This window comes from Chroicocephalus ridibundus, chromosome 3 (assembly GCF_963924245.1).
Source record: "Chroicocephalus ridibundus chromosome 3, bChrRid1.1, whole genome shotgun sequence".
Lineage (NCBI taxonomy): Eukaryota > Metazoa > Chordata > Aves > Charadriiformes > Laridae > Chroicocephalus > Chroicocephalus ridibundus.
Genome location: NC_086286.1, coordinates 63,316,001 through 63,329,304, shown reverse-complemented (window position 1 = coordinate 63,329,304; position 13,304 = coordinate 63,316,001). Strand labels below are relative to the sequence as shown.

General features: G+C 38.2%; 1 protein-coding gene across 6 annotated transcripts in view; it reads left to right on the top strand.

The window, feature by feature from the left end:
• Positions 1 to 13,304, top strand: part of ADGRG6 (adhesion G protein-coupled receptor G6) — a 111,889-nt gene that overhangs the window by 68,724 nt on the left and 29,861 nt on the right. For all 6 annotated transcript variants that reach the window (XM_063329454.1, XM_063329450.1, XM_063329451.1 and 3 more), the window contains 5 exons: positions 6,556 to 6,698; positions 7,426 to 7,540; positions 9,588 to 9,649; positions 11,146 to 11,353; positions 11,840 to 12,005. In XM_063329454.1, the coding sequence (XP_063185524.1) occupies positions 6,556 to 6,698; positions 7,426 to 7,540; positions 9,588 to 9,649; positions 11,146 to 11,353; positions 11,840 to 12,005 (694 nt within the window). The remainder of the gene's footprint in view (positions 1 to 6,555; positions 6,699 to 7,425; positions 7,541 to 9,587; positions 9,650 to 11,145; positions 11,354 to 11,839; positions 12,006 to 13,304) is intronic.

The following is a 13,304-nucleotide window of genomic DNA, read 5'->3' as shown; positions in this document are numbered from 1 at the left end:
TAACCCATAAGTATCACGGCCTTAACTTTCATCTTTTACAGGATTGAACATATTAGTCTAACTCACTGAACCTTAACTCTCTTTTCTGGATTTTCCACAAGATCATAGCCACCTTCTTTCTAAGCCACTATCATAATTCTTTAAATTGTTCTTTGAAAAGTTTTCCCTCTCTTTACATGAATTCATATTCTTATAATTCAGATCACATGTTTTTTCCGTACCTTTTGGATTAGTATTTTATACAACAATTAAAAAAGCCCCCAAAGAACAAAACAGCCTTTCCCAACCTTTTCTATGCATTCTGCTTTGCTTCAACCCTTATTTACCATACTGCTACCTTATCAAGGAACTCCTGTTATTGGTCTCCCCACCTGGTCTTCTTGCAAGTGAAAGAGAAAGAATCGTTAGAGAGAGAATGATTCAGAGAAGAAATAGAAGCTGGAAGTGGGAGGTAGGAAGTTGGCTTTTTTTGGCACGTTAAAAATAGGTGTTTTCCAAATAAATATTTTAAACTGTACTGCATTCTGGAGAGGAGCAAAACAAAACAAAAATATGAAAGTGGATTGTTATTCTTTCATTGCTGTGCTCTATGAGCTGCAGAAATCCAAAGTACACTGTGCTTGTTATGTGTTTATGTACATGGTGATGAGACAGAGTGCCAAGTCCAAAAGTGCCTATTACTATCAGCACCTTTAATACTGCGAGATCTCTAGATGACAGCAGTATATCAAGCTAATACTTTGGTAGATTATTAACCACTTTAATAGACAGAATTTTATCACAGCTATACTTGACTTTGTGTCTGTGTTTAATTTTTTTCCCCTAGTCATGCTGTTTCTGTCTCTTAATGAGAGGGCAGCTGTTCAAAATAAAAGTATAAAGGAGTTCAGAACGAGCTATGGGCATAGCTGTTTCTTTGCCTCCCGTTATTTTGCACAAACCTTTGAAAGTGAAGCTAATTTGTCCATTTTATGTAAATAAATTATAAATCTGTTTGTTTCTTTCATTAATTCTTTGCCTTTTAAGACTGCAACTTTGTCAAAACTTTCTGTGACTGCTGCAGCTGCTTTTCTCAGAAGGTTCCTACTGATCCTAGTCTTGTCAGATGACTATGTAGGGCTGCCTCAGTAGGGGAATTAGTCATTATTAAGCAGATCAGCCCCCCTGCTTCTCCTTTCTTCTTTTATTTTGCAAGCAATTTTGAGAATTCAGGCCCCAATTCATTTATAACCTTTTCTCCACTTAACATACAAAACAGATTTTGCTTGCTCCAATTTCCACTGCTTGATTGTCATAATTTTGGCCTATTTCCTGCGTTCAATTGCTTCTACTATGTGAAACGACATTAATATTAGTACTGTTAAACAACTCAACCAAATTAAAAGCCACACTGGTAGCAATCTGGGTAAAGACCACTACGCTTAAACAGAAATCCCTTCTCTTAGGAATGAAAATAGGGAGGAAAGTGGTAAATCAGAGTTGCCCGTGCCTAGTCCTGCTTTTTTGAAGTCCGTGGGATTTTTACCACCAGTGTAAGGCAGATTCAGGCTCCTGCATGCTGTGTTCTTGGGTGCTGTGTTGCTTAATGGAAAGTTTAATGCACTTGGATAAAACTTAAGTTAATTAGATTGTGTAATAGTTTTAGACAGGAGTTAGTAACATCAGAGCAGCATAATTTTGCTTTTATAGTCCTAAGTATCTTTAACAAGTAAATTATTAGGTTTTTGCATTCTTTGTAGATTACTTCAAATTATTTGTTATGAAATAATAATGCTATTCTCATCATAAATGAAAACATCTGTGATGCCTATTCGTATTTGGAAAAATTTCCTTGATTTCTTCTGGTGAGGTTTTAGGAACAACTAGGACCTGGGCCACCTCAAGTCCCCGCAGCTTCAACTTCAGTGTTACTGAAGGCGGTAAGGGGCAGCTTTGACCCGTGCTGAGCAACATCTTAGAATGCCACAAGAGCCAAGCAGAAATCCACAGGTTTCTCCACAGTGCCCTGCTGGCATCTTGTGTCTGTGATCTGAAAAGAAAGCCTTCATCACAGATGGAGGGATTTGGGAATTCTTCCTGAGTGAATGAAGGATGATCCCTTCTTAGTCTCCTGCTGAAGCTGCCTGCTCTTGATCCGGGTTCCAATGACTTCCTTTGTCTTTCCACTGACTTTATCTGGCTGTAGTGTAGGCCTGACATTGTTAGATGTCATTTTTCAGGAAAGTAATATATTGGCGAATGGGGTTTTTCTCTGTTGTTTTGGAACGTAGCTCAAGTGTAACCAAAAACTCATTTCAGCAAAGACTAGCTGTTGAGATGTGAGAGATTCCAGTCTTTTCTGTTTTGCCTTTCTGCTGCGTTCTCTAATAAGAAAGAGTCTTCATACCAAATCATCACATATTATAAGTGCTTTCTGTTGAAAAGACATAGTTGTGTGTATTCTCACACCAGATCTGCAAGGAGGAGCAAGGCCAGGAGACACAAGGACAGGCAGAGAGGTGTGACCATGCTGCTCACAGCACTGTTCTGGTACAGTGACCATTAACTTAAACGAAAGGCTTAGAATGCTTTTATTTTTAGTAGTCCAAAAAGTAGATGCAACTTTTAGTTTTGTGTCCTGAAGTCTCAGATGTTATACTTTTTCTGTATCATCACCTTCTGCTGAGAAAGGAGCTTCTTCATCCTTGGCGTTACTTTGAATGTGTCTATTGTGCCTGGTCCTACTTTTTTGCTCTCCATTCTGAACTGTTTAATGGTGTCACAGTCAAAATCACCTCAAGTAAAAGTTTATCTGCAGCTCAGATGCTTTTGTGGAATGCTTTTTCTTTTGTATTTCTTTCTGTCTCATCCTCTGTGTTTTCTAACATTTTGAATGCTATTTGTATTACATCTTCACTGAGTGCCTTATGCAATAGTCACCTCTTTTTTTGCCTGTCCAGTTAATGGGAAGAAGTTGGTAGTGTTTACAGGTGACTATGTGCTGCCAGTCTTGAGTTATAGCTACCCATCGCTGCTTATCTTCAAAGCCAACATAACAGCAAGATTGGTAAACAATTTAATGCTGACATCTTAAAACCTTTTTTATATATACCAGCAGTTAGAAATTAAATTCCCCGTGATTTTTTGTGGAAATTAAGATTCCCTGAGTACTTAGGTGCTTTAAAAACGATTCTTTATATACTTTAAATCAAGTAACATTAACAGTGAAAGAAATTAATAGGGATTTGTTAAACAGTTTGAAAACCACAGTAATTCAGCATTAGTTCAGCCTGTCTAGTACAACAGAAACGAGAGAAGTATGCATTGCTAATTATCAACCACATATCTCCAGGTATGAGACAGCCTGTGCTGCACGGTTCGCATGGTTTGTTAATCCTTCCTTCAGGCTCCTTGCATTGCGTAGCAGTGAGACCACAGCCCGTGTGTAGGCACACTGTCCTGGAATAGCTCTGAGTCACGCTGCAGGAGAAGAAAGCTGGCTTTGTGGTACGCGCCATGGCAGCGCAGGCACCCCCACCGCCTCCTGGGCCTCTGATGAGGATGCAGCTTCGTAAAGTCCTCTGTCCGAGCCAGCTCTCTGAGCTCGACAGACCAGGACAAAGTGGGATAGATGCAGGTCTTCCCCTGTTTCCCTGCTTGCTCCAGCTGTCACCATTTCAGTTAAAAGAGACGAGAGGCATAAATGCTTATTCCCATTGGGTTTACCTACACCGCAGTCCATTTTTCATATTGACAGCAGTAATACTAGCAGTACAGGTTACTGTAGGTGATGTGTAATTTGTAATTGATTACTGCTGCGAGAATCCATCTGCTTTTGTATGGCACACAATAAAAGATGTAAGGTTGGGTGTAGCAGCTCTGGTGACACCAGCAGAGCACGGCAGTGTTGACATTTATTTGAGAGTAGGCCTACTGTTTCCCAAATCAAGAATTTTGTTCTTCACCATTTAAATGTTTTCTTTCTGGGATCTGAGTGTGATAAAAGTGGAAGGAAGCACTCAGCTTCATGTTGCGTCAGCTGTCAAGTTAAAAGGTATTTATTTACTTTGGGAAGCGAGCATGAGTCATTCTGAAAAGTTTATAGAAATTGTTTTCATCATAATATGGAACAGGCTCTTATTACACAGCATACATGACTTGTGCTCTAAGAGTTTCTCAGAAAACAAATAAAAATGTGGTTTAACGGATTATTTTTATCAGTGCTTCATAATCAATACTTTTCTCTATAATTGTTCAAGATAGCTGTAACCAGTCCTACCTCATCTATCATTATCCCTCTGTTTTTTTGCCTTTATCCCTCTGCGCAGTTATGGGTACTAAATATCATTTTGGTTAGTTGGGAGTCCTGCAATAGGCAGCATAGTAGTAGCAGTGACTGTTCACTTCTGTTTTGCAGCCAAAGTGCTGAGTTAGGGAGTGGCATCGGTATATTAAGTTTTCCTCTTCTGAAGTAAAGGGAATAGATGAGTGAAGTCAGAATCTTTTAGGAAAGATGGTTAAGTGCCAGGAGACTCTGGGGCTGAAGTACTGGAGGGCTGAAGGAATTGGCAATCCTGTAGGCAATTTCCATGCTTCTGCTAAAAATAAATGCCATAATAAACTTGTGCCTCGCAGTATATCCGAGGTGTACAGCAAAAACCTGTTAATGCACATCCACCCTACTGAGACTATTGCCATATGTTAAACACTTCACAGAGACCAAAGGAATGTTAGGAGGAACTCAGTATCTCTGGGAGCAGGGCAGGAGCGACCTGGCCAGGATAGCTGGAATTTCTCTGCTAAAATACATCCATTGGGGAAAAAGCAAGCCGAGCCAGCAGGTAGTCACATTTTTGTCTTCTCCAGCAACATGTTACCAGTAAAAGAGTGGATATGGCAAGAAAAAAGAAAAGTGTACTGGTATTAAACAAAAACAAACAACAACAACAACAACAAAAAAAAAAAAAAAGAAAAAGCCCACCAACCAGGGACTGTGTATAGTTCTTTACAACTGCAACAGTGAAATGTGCAGAGTATTTAGTTCACATTTATGATTTCTTTATGAGGTTTGGGCATTGCTTTTCTTTTTTTATTTTTTTCCTAGACTGAGAGGTTGTTTTCTAATGCCAGCTCTTTTAATGCCATTTCACTAATGACGGTACTTCAGAATTGATGATTTGAGTTATTCAGTTTTCAGAATGATGTCTGACAGAAAGAGGGTTCAATCTGCCATCTAAGAGCAACATCTGTGCTCTAAGCTGTACTTTTATACTGTGCCAGACTAGGCACCTCTGGAAAGTGCAACTCTGAGCTGTCGACATGGGGATGTGTTTCTGGAAGGTTTTTGGAAATCAGGTCCTGGTCTGTCTAGGATGGAGTACCTGAAAACCCTACTAGCTCTCTCCCATACAGTGCCCCTACAGATTTTTTTCTCCTACTCTTCTTCAAGTAAACCGCAAGACCCTTTAGCTCGCTGCTGCTTTCCTGCACTGGGGGCCGCTGGTGAAAGCAGCTTGGTTTGGTGTGTGCCCCGTTCACTGTATGCGTGCTGGCACGGCTGCCACTTCCCAGGCTGCCAGAAACTGCTCACACACCGCGAAGTCTTTATTCAGGCTGCTGGGTATCCAAGGGCAAGACTAAGATGAAGACAGCCCAAAGCAGGCTTGCTTTTTCCTTTTTTCCGAATTTTGGCTCCCGTAGAGATCCAATGTTCCATGCTTCAGTGTCGTCACCTCCTACTAGCCAGAGCCAAGCAATGCTCTTGGGTACCGACATATTCTCTTCTCCAGCATGTGTTTTCTGTGTCCCAGGAGGAAATTTTTGAGCCTTCCACTCTGGGCTTCTTTCCTGTGTCCTGCTAGAACTGCTTTTCTGTTCATTATTTCCCTTCCAGAAAAGCTATGTTTTTGGACAAGGGTGGGGACTGTTTTATTTCTCTCACAGCAAAGAGACTTGGGCACTTTGAACTACTTCTTATGCCCAAGAAAGTAGCAGCGGGCTACAGTACAAAACAGCTATTACTTCTCAAACTTGAATTACTCATCTGAGCAACTAGACTTTCCTAATTAAGACTAAAAGTTTCAGAAGTGTGTCAGGGTGTTTTTTCACTCCATCAAAATTTAGACATTTAAATGTTAGGCATCTGTTCTTCATTAATCTTCTGGTCTTCCTCTGTAGTCAGTGGAGAGAGAGGCCCTCTGGAAGGTGACTTGTCCCATCCTGACAAGTCTTGTAAGGTGGGATGAATCAGCTCTTAAGTTCCTAAACCATCAGGCACCAGATTTTTAAATTTAATTAGGGCCTATTTAGATCTCACAACTCACAACTTTATACTTTCATCTTTTAATATCTTAACTCTCTTGATGAGATGCTTCTTTAATGGTAATTAGAGGACAAGATTTCCTACCCGTACTTTCTTGTTGTGGCCCTATATATGCAAAAATGCATATATGTGTCTAACATTGTATTGGTGACACTGTTCCATACTCAGAAAACCAGAGTTTGTCAGATAATTTTACTTCCACATATTTGGCCTCTGCTGTTCTGACTCAAACATTCGGATTATTTTCCTTGCAGTTTTGAGGTTTTGGCTCTTCTGGTTTATAATTCTACCAACAACATCAATTTAGAAGAGGAAGAAATCCGACAGAAACTCATAAGGAATAATGGGACCATGGAAGGAGGATATAAGCTTCATACTGTGGATGTTGATCCAGTAGGTAAGTATTTTTTGGCTTTGTTACACAAGAAATTTTGTTTACTTGTCCATAAATAAACATCTGTGTTAAAATTTTGTGATAAATTGTCTTAAAATGTGTTAAAATAACACATTTCCAAACGGTGTGACTGTTTCAGATTTTAAATTGTTCCTTTAAGCCTTATTGTTCCACTAATCTCAGAGAGCTGTGCTTGATACCTCTTTTAACACAAACACAATTGTCCAGATTGCTTTAGCCAGTGTTTTGCTGTCTGGTTGAAGGAGGCTGGGATAGATCCTGACAGCTCCTCTAGTAGTTTGAGGATAAAGAAGTATGATTTACAGCCAGTGCTATAATGAGACATTTTGGACCTCCAAGGCCCCTCATTCCCACTCTTCAACCCTGTTGTTTGTGCTCCTGCCAGCTGCTGCCCTTAATCAGTCTCCTTCTAGCTCTCATCTTTTCCCATTCAACTTCTTCCAGTCAGAGATTACCCTTCCCTTGGGAGGCTGGTGGAGTGCAAGTGGATGCAGCATGAATGTTCAGTCCTTGCCCTTGAGCAGCAGCAGCAGTATATTTTGTCCCCTGTTGTGCACCCCTCCATTGTTACTACTCCATAGTTAACAACCAGGAATTTCTTCTGAAGACAGCTTTGTGCTGTAGACCAGTTGATGAGCAGAGGACAAGAAATGCAAGATGTTTAGATGATGAAATTCACCATTAACACTGATATATTTTTATTTTACAGAAAAATGTTTAGCTGAAGAAAACCCTCCAAACTATTTTTGGCCAGATACCAGACCGACTGTGACCAACTACACATTATGCCATGGGAGCTCAGTTCAGACAGCATCAAGAACCTGGTAGGTGTTCTAATATCTTGAAACTGAGAGCTTCGAATGCAACTTTCTTTTTGTATATTATTCTGGTTAAACTGCATCCTCCATAATGGTTGCCGTTGGCCAGTATTGTATTTCAGGAAGATGATTCCTATACTGTAAGAGGTATGTACTTCAGTAAGAGTATGTACTTCATTGGTAAGGAAAAAAAGCTCATCTACCACTTCTGCAGGGCACATTGAGGCTCTCAATTAATACATGTTCCAAGTGACTATAAAAATAGCACCTTCTTACAGAATGAAACTGCTTTCTTCAAATCATGATGTTTATGTTACCGAAACCAAAGTTTCATATTTGCTACTACTCCACTACTATTATCTGACTTGTATAAGAAATTCTCAACAAAATTCTGTGAAGATGAAATGTGTACTTGGTTTAATCCAGCACTTCTCATCTCATTAAGGGAAAGTAAAAGAAATCCCACGAAACAAGCATTATGCCAGTAGCAAGTCATAATTGAAGGTGGGGGTAATCTTATGGTTAAAGATTTGAACTTGTATTTTTAAGGTTTAGGATAAATTTTCCCTAATATAGGCTTTCTTTGTGAACATCTACAAAAGATTTAGACACTGTATCTCTATTTCCCATTTGTAAAATGGGGATATTATTACTTCCTTTGTTATATTACCAAGACAATATGTCTTTGATCTCCTTTGAGTGTCTTGAACATGGCTACGATGATGCAATAGTAATTAATTTCTTCAGTATTTAGGATGATCACCATTAAATACAATGTAGTAGTCTTATCTGCCAACATTGCATCTGGAACGTGTTCTGAGAAAACCAGATCTTTTACTTTTTGAAAACAATATGGCAACATGGATATGAATCAGCTTTGAGGTTCTGCGCCAAACAGGAAAGAAACTAGCATTATATTTAACTAACTCACTTCCTCAGCCTCTTAATCTTGTACAAGGATTGCTAGATTCTGATTGACCAACTTTTGTTGTAGAGTGAGTAGTGCAGAAGTCAAATTGTTTTTATGTCAGCGCCTCAGAATCATTAAAAATTAAGGCTTCTGGCCTTTGCTGCCCCAGAATTGCTTATCTTTATTGTTCATTTGTGGTCTGCACAATGCCATTGATTGTCCATGTACAGCACTTCTCATAAAAAAAATTACAGTGTTCTGCACTGTGCTGTGCTTTCCTTGCCTCTGACTCCACCAGCTTTTGCCAACAAGGACCACAGGTGAGGTGTGTTTTGAGGGAGGATGAAACTCTTCTAATGGTCCCCTCTAGTCCTGTGCATCCCACAGTAGAAGGTTACCTGCTAGTATGCTGTTGTAATAAAGGTAATCAACTGAGGAATAACTTTATTCTGTCATGTGCTGAGTGAAAAGATAAGTTTTTCCCATTCTCCATCATGCCTTCGCTATGCTATGATAACATGATTGTCTTTAAAGAAAACTAAGGAAAAAGTGTGTTTAATTTTGGAGCATATCTGGGTATTTTGCTATGGTAAGGCTTTTTAAAAAAGCATTTTTAAAAAAAAATATCTTCATATCTAACCCTGACCTTGGACTTGGATCTGATGGTGACCTGCCCTAGCTTTCATGGGTGGTATAAGTTTGTATCTCCAGATAGCTCCCTGCGCGTGTTCTTCTGAGAGGTATTTCAGCTTCCTATTGACTTGATCAATGCCATTTATATCAAAGGGAAATTATAGAAAAAGCATCTGATTAGGCCATAATAGCGGCATAATAGTTTGTGTCAATATTTGGGTCTTTCCTGAAATACAAGGACAGAATTTCTATTGATGCAGTTTATTAAATCAGTAGGAATCACCTGGGAATTTGTCCAGAAAGAACTAGGGTTTCTCTCAGCACTGTCACTTAATTGATCACCTGTTTCCAGTATCAAGCATACATATTTCATTTCACTAGGGGCCATATTACTAGAAAAATTGTGAATTGAGAAGAGTGGACCACTGTGACACCTACAAAAGAATTATGAAATGTTTACATAATTTTGCTATGGTATTACGTTTGAATTTTGTCATTTTTTCTCTTTAGCTATTTGGGTCTGCAGAATTATACATCATACTGGGGCCAGCCTGATCTTAGAAATTGCACAGGTGGGTATATTGATATTGTTCTTTGGCTAAAGTAATGGTTTTGTAGACTCTGGTTACCGCTTACTATAAGGCAGTTACATTAAGGAAGAATATCATCCTCTTTTATGCTAAGTTTTTTAAAATCTTCCTAAAAAATCAGTGCAAAATAAATATTTGAACTCTGGGGAAGTGTACCAAATTGAATTCAGCCCACCTATGAAAAGCTCTGGATACCAATTAATGAAATAAATCAAACTCTTCAGGTAATTTAAGCAAGGACAGAGGCAGGTGGTAGCTTGCCTCAATTTGATATTCAGGTTCAGACAAATTTTTAAATGTTTCCAATGCCTGTAGGTGCCAGTGGAAAGACTCCCACTCTCTTCACTGGGCTTGCGATCAGACATTTTCAGATTTATTCTTGGTTTGCAAAATGCCCCTTGATGTCATTCTGGCCTTAAAAGAGTAATAAAATAAATAGACAAGAGTTTTATGGCCCCTTTTCTTAGTGCCAGAGCTAGTGAAGAGAATGATACTCTCATAAGTAATTCAGAGCACGTACAGTAAGCTCCTGTTCTGAATTGCTTCCTTGAAGCCTCTTTTTCTCTCTGCACTGATAGAGGGGTCCTAGGGAGCCTGGCTACCTAACTTAGTTGATCGAATACTTGCAGTCAGGCTATATGAAAACATCGTTTCATGTAAAATGAACATTCTACAGAAAATGTAGCAAAAGATATATTATAAAACACAACATTCAAAAAACACAGCCAGTTGCAGACTAAAGAAGACTGATCTTCTTTCAAAATCTTATTTGGGAATTCCAGTAAATCTCAAATATTTTGATATTGTAAAATGTTAGTGTTTACATTAATTTCCTATCCAGGTGGCATCAAACTTACAGTTAAACATGTAATTTACACTAAGGTTCTGGCATTGGACACACCATCAAACTTTCCTTACTAGGAAGATTCTTCTCATGAAATTTGCTTGTGTGTTTGCTTGGCAACCCTCTGAGTAGAATACAATCTCTGAAGGAACTGAAACAATTACAGTGGGGTCAGGCTTTCTCCCCAAAACTTAGAAGAGTGAATATTTTGTCACTAATAGTGACTTTGGATGCATTTGTTTCACTTCAAGAGTGAAACTGTTTTTCCCAGTGAACAAGAAAGGATAGAATAAGGAGGAAAAAAAAGAGAGAAAATATGCTTTTTGTTCTTTCCTTCCCCCTTTTTTTCTTTCAATCATCCCTTTCAATAATAGTTCTGATTTACAAATTCAAATCAAATTAAGGAAAAGAAAGACACAGCCAATGAGGACAGTATATAATAACCAGCAGGTTCTATATAATTTTTCATAAAATTATAAATTTTTAAAATGATTAAATTCTATGCTCATTATAAGTACCACAGAACATGCTCTACCTTTCAACAAGGAGGATAAAAAAGTTGTATTTCTGAATTACTTCAGGACTGATATGCATTATTTTCTCTTTTTACTTCATTTGATCTGTACACTTACAGAAAATGCAGCTGATATAGCCAATCAGCTTCTGAATCTCACTGGTGAAGGGCAGCAGCTAACCTCAGACAAAGTAAATGATGTTGTGCAGAAGCTCAAAAAAATTGTGAATGATGAAGAAATTGATGAATCACTGGGTTCTACTGTGGTGACGATTTTTTCCAATATTCTAAACAGTTCAGACAGTGTATTGGCGGCATCATCTTCAGAGTAAGTATTTCTGCATTTGAGACAAGCTCTAGAGAGCAACCTGCAAGGTTGGAAGGACTGATCCTTCCATATATAGACAAACAATTGCAGTACAAAAATCAATTTTTTCTGATTTCCATCAAAAAGAATTTTCAAAATTAGTTATACCAATATTTCTTCTTGTACTAAAATTAACGTGCTGACAGGGATAAAGTATTTGGATGGAAAAGAAGTCTCCTGATACGTGACGCAGCATAGAGCAAAGTATTGTTGGAAAATTATTTCAGGACCAGTGATATGTAATCAGATAATTTCTGTCGCACAAAAGCTTTTGTTATCAACAGACATACATACGTTTACAGCCCAACAGTCTCTCTGTGAATACACAGATGGGTGATAGAAACGTAGTCAGTAATAAGAGCATTATCTTAAATGTGGAGAGCATGCAGACCATAGTATTCTTTTTTCTGTATTCAGCTTTTAGAATAATTTTATTTCTGTTTTTAGAGCTCTAAAAACTATTGATGCCTTGGCTTTAAAGATCCAGTTCACTGGACCATCTATGAGTATTTCAACACGAAACCTTGCGCTTGGAGTGTCTTCTATAAACTCAACTTCATTCAAAGGTGGTTCTTTCAGTGTCAGTCCACAGAATAATGCATCTGATTTCCAGGTATGGAACAAGCAGTTGTGTTTGAACATGAAATGTGCCTGTTGTTCCAAGTATGTTTACCGCGGTTCCTAGAAAACCACTTAAAGCCCCCGGTTCTCCCCCTACTTTCTATTTCCTTTTTCCTGCAATCATCCAAACAGATTATTGTAGCATTTCCTTGACTGACAGGAAACTCAGATAAACTCACAGGTTCCATATGGATGAAAAGTAATTTGCTTACAAATCCAGAACGGACTTTATCCTTTTTGTTTTTATTTTTTAACTAATGAAAAGGGAAATTAATCTTTAACAGTCTGCTGCATTACCCATTGTACACTAGCTAACAATTCCATTGATTTATTTCAGCTTTAGAATAAGACACCTAAATGTAGGTATCTACAACCTTCCAGTATAGTTTAAACATCTACTACTAGCAGAGACCTAGGGCTGATACAGTTGTTCACACATAGGTTGATAGGCTTGTGTCGTTTGGGATGTTCGGGGTGGTTCAAGACAGTCACATGGAGCTCGACCAGCCTAGACGTGAAAAATAAAAGGAACACAGGTTACTCAATGCAGAATGGTCTCCAGTGCTACAGTACCTAGATAGGATGGTATAGTTAAGATATTTGTCATCAACTCAAAAATATTTTTTCTTCTTTTTTCACAAATACAAAAGGTCAGACATTTAAAAGCTATGAAATAGCATTTGAGATGAACATGAGCACCTATTAGGATTTTCCAAAGGTTCTGTTGAAATCAGTAGCAATGAGGTGCCTAGACATTTTAAATTCCACTATATGCCCGTCTGCATCTTATGGCACCTAAATGCTTTTAAAAATGTTGTGCAGTGTATTTTTTTCACAATCATATAAGTCTATGACAGAGGTAATGTAATCTGAATTTCCTAGGAGTCTAACCATTCAAATAGAGTGAGCCTTACCTGGAGAAACATACAGAAAAGATTAAATGGAAAAAAAAAATTTACTGTCATTTGGGCCACAGGAACCAAAATTCAAACAGAATTCAAACAAAACATGGCATTATGAAAATGGTTAAAGACTAATCACTAGAGTATAAGCAATTTATGGAATCAAATTAATTCCCACTGCAAATTGGCAAGACAACAATCCTAAAAAAGTCTGATCATTTTATAAAGTATTATGTACTGTAAATATCAAAAACAGTAATGAAGACAGTGCTATAAAAAGTAGTAGTACTATAAGAGGTTGCAGGCCTTTTACGTGCTGTGTATATAGACTTTGGATCAAAACTCAAATGCTGACTTAAATAGATACAGATGGATTTAATGTAATTGAG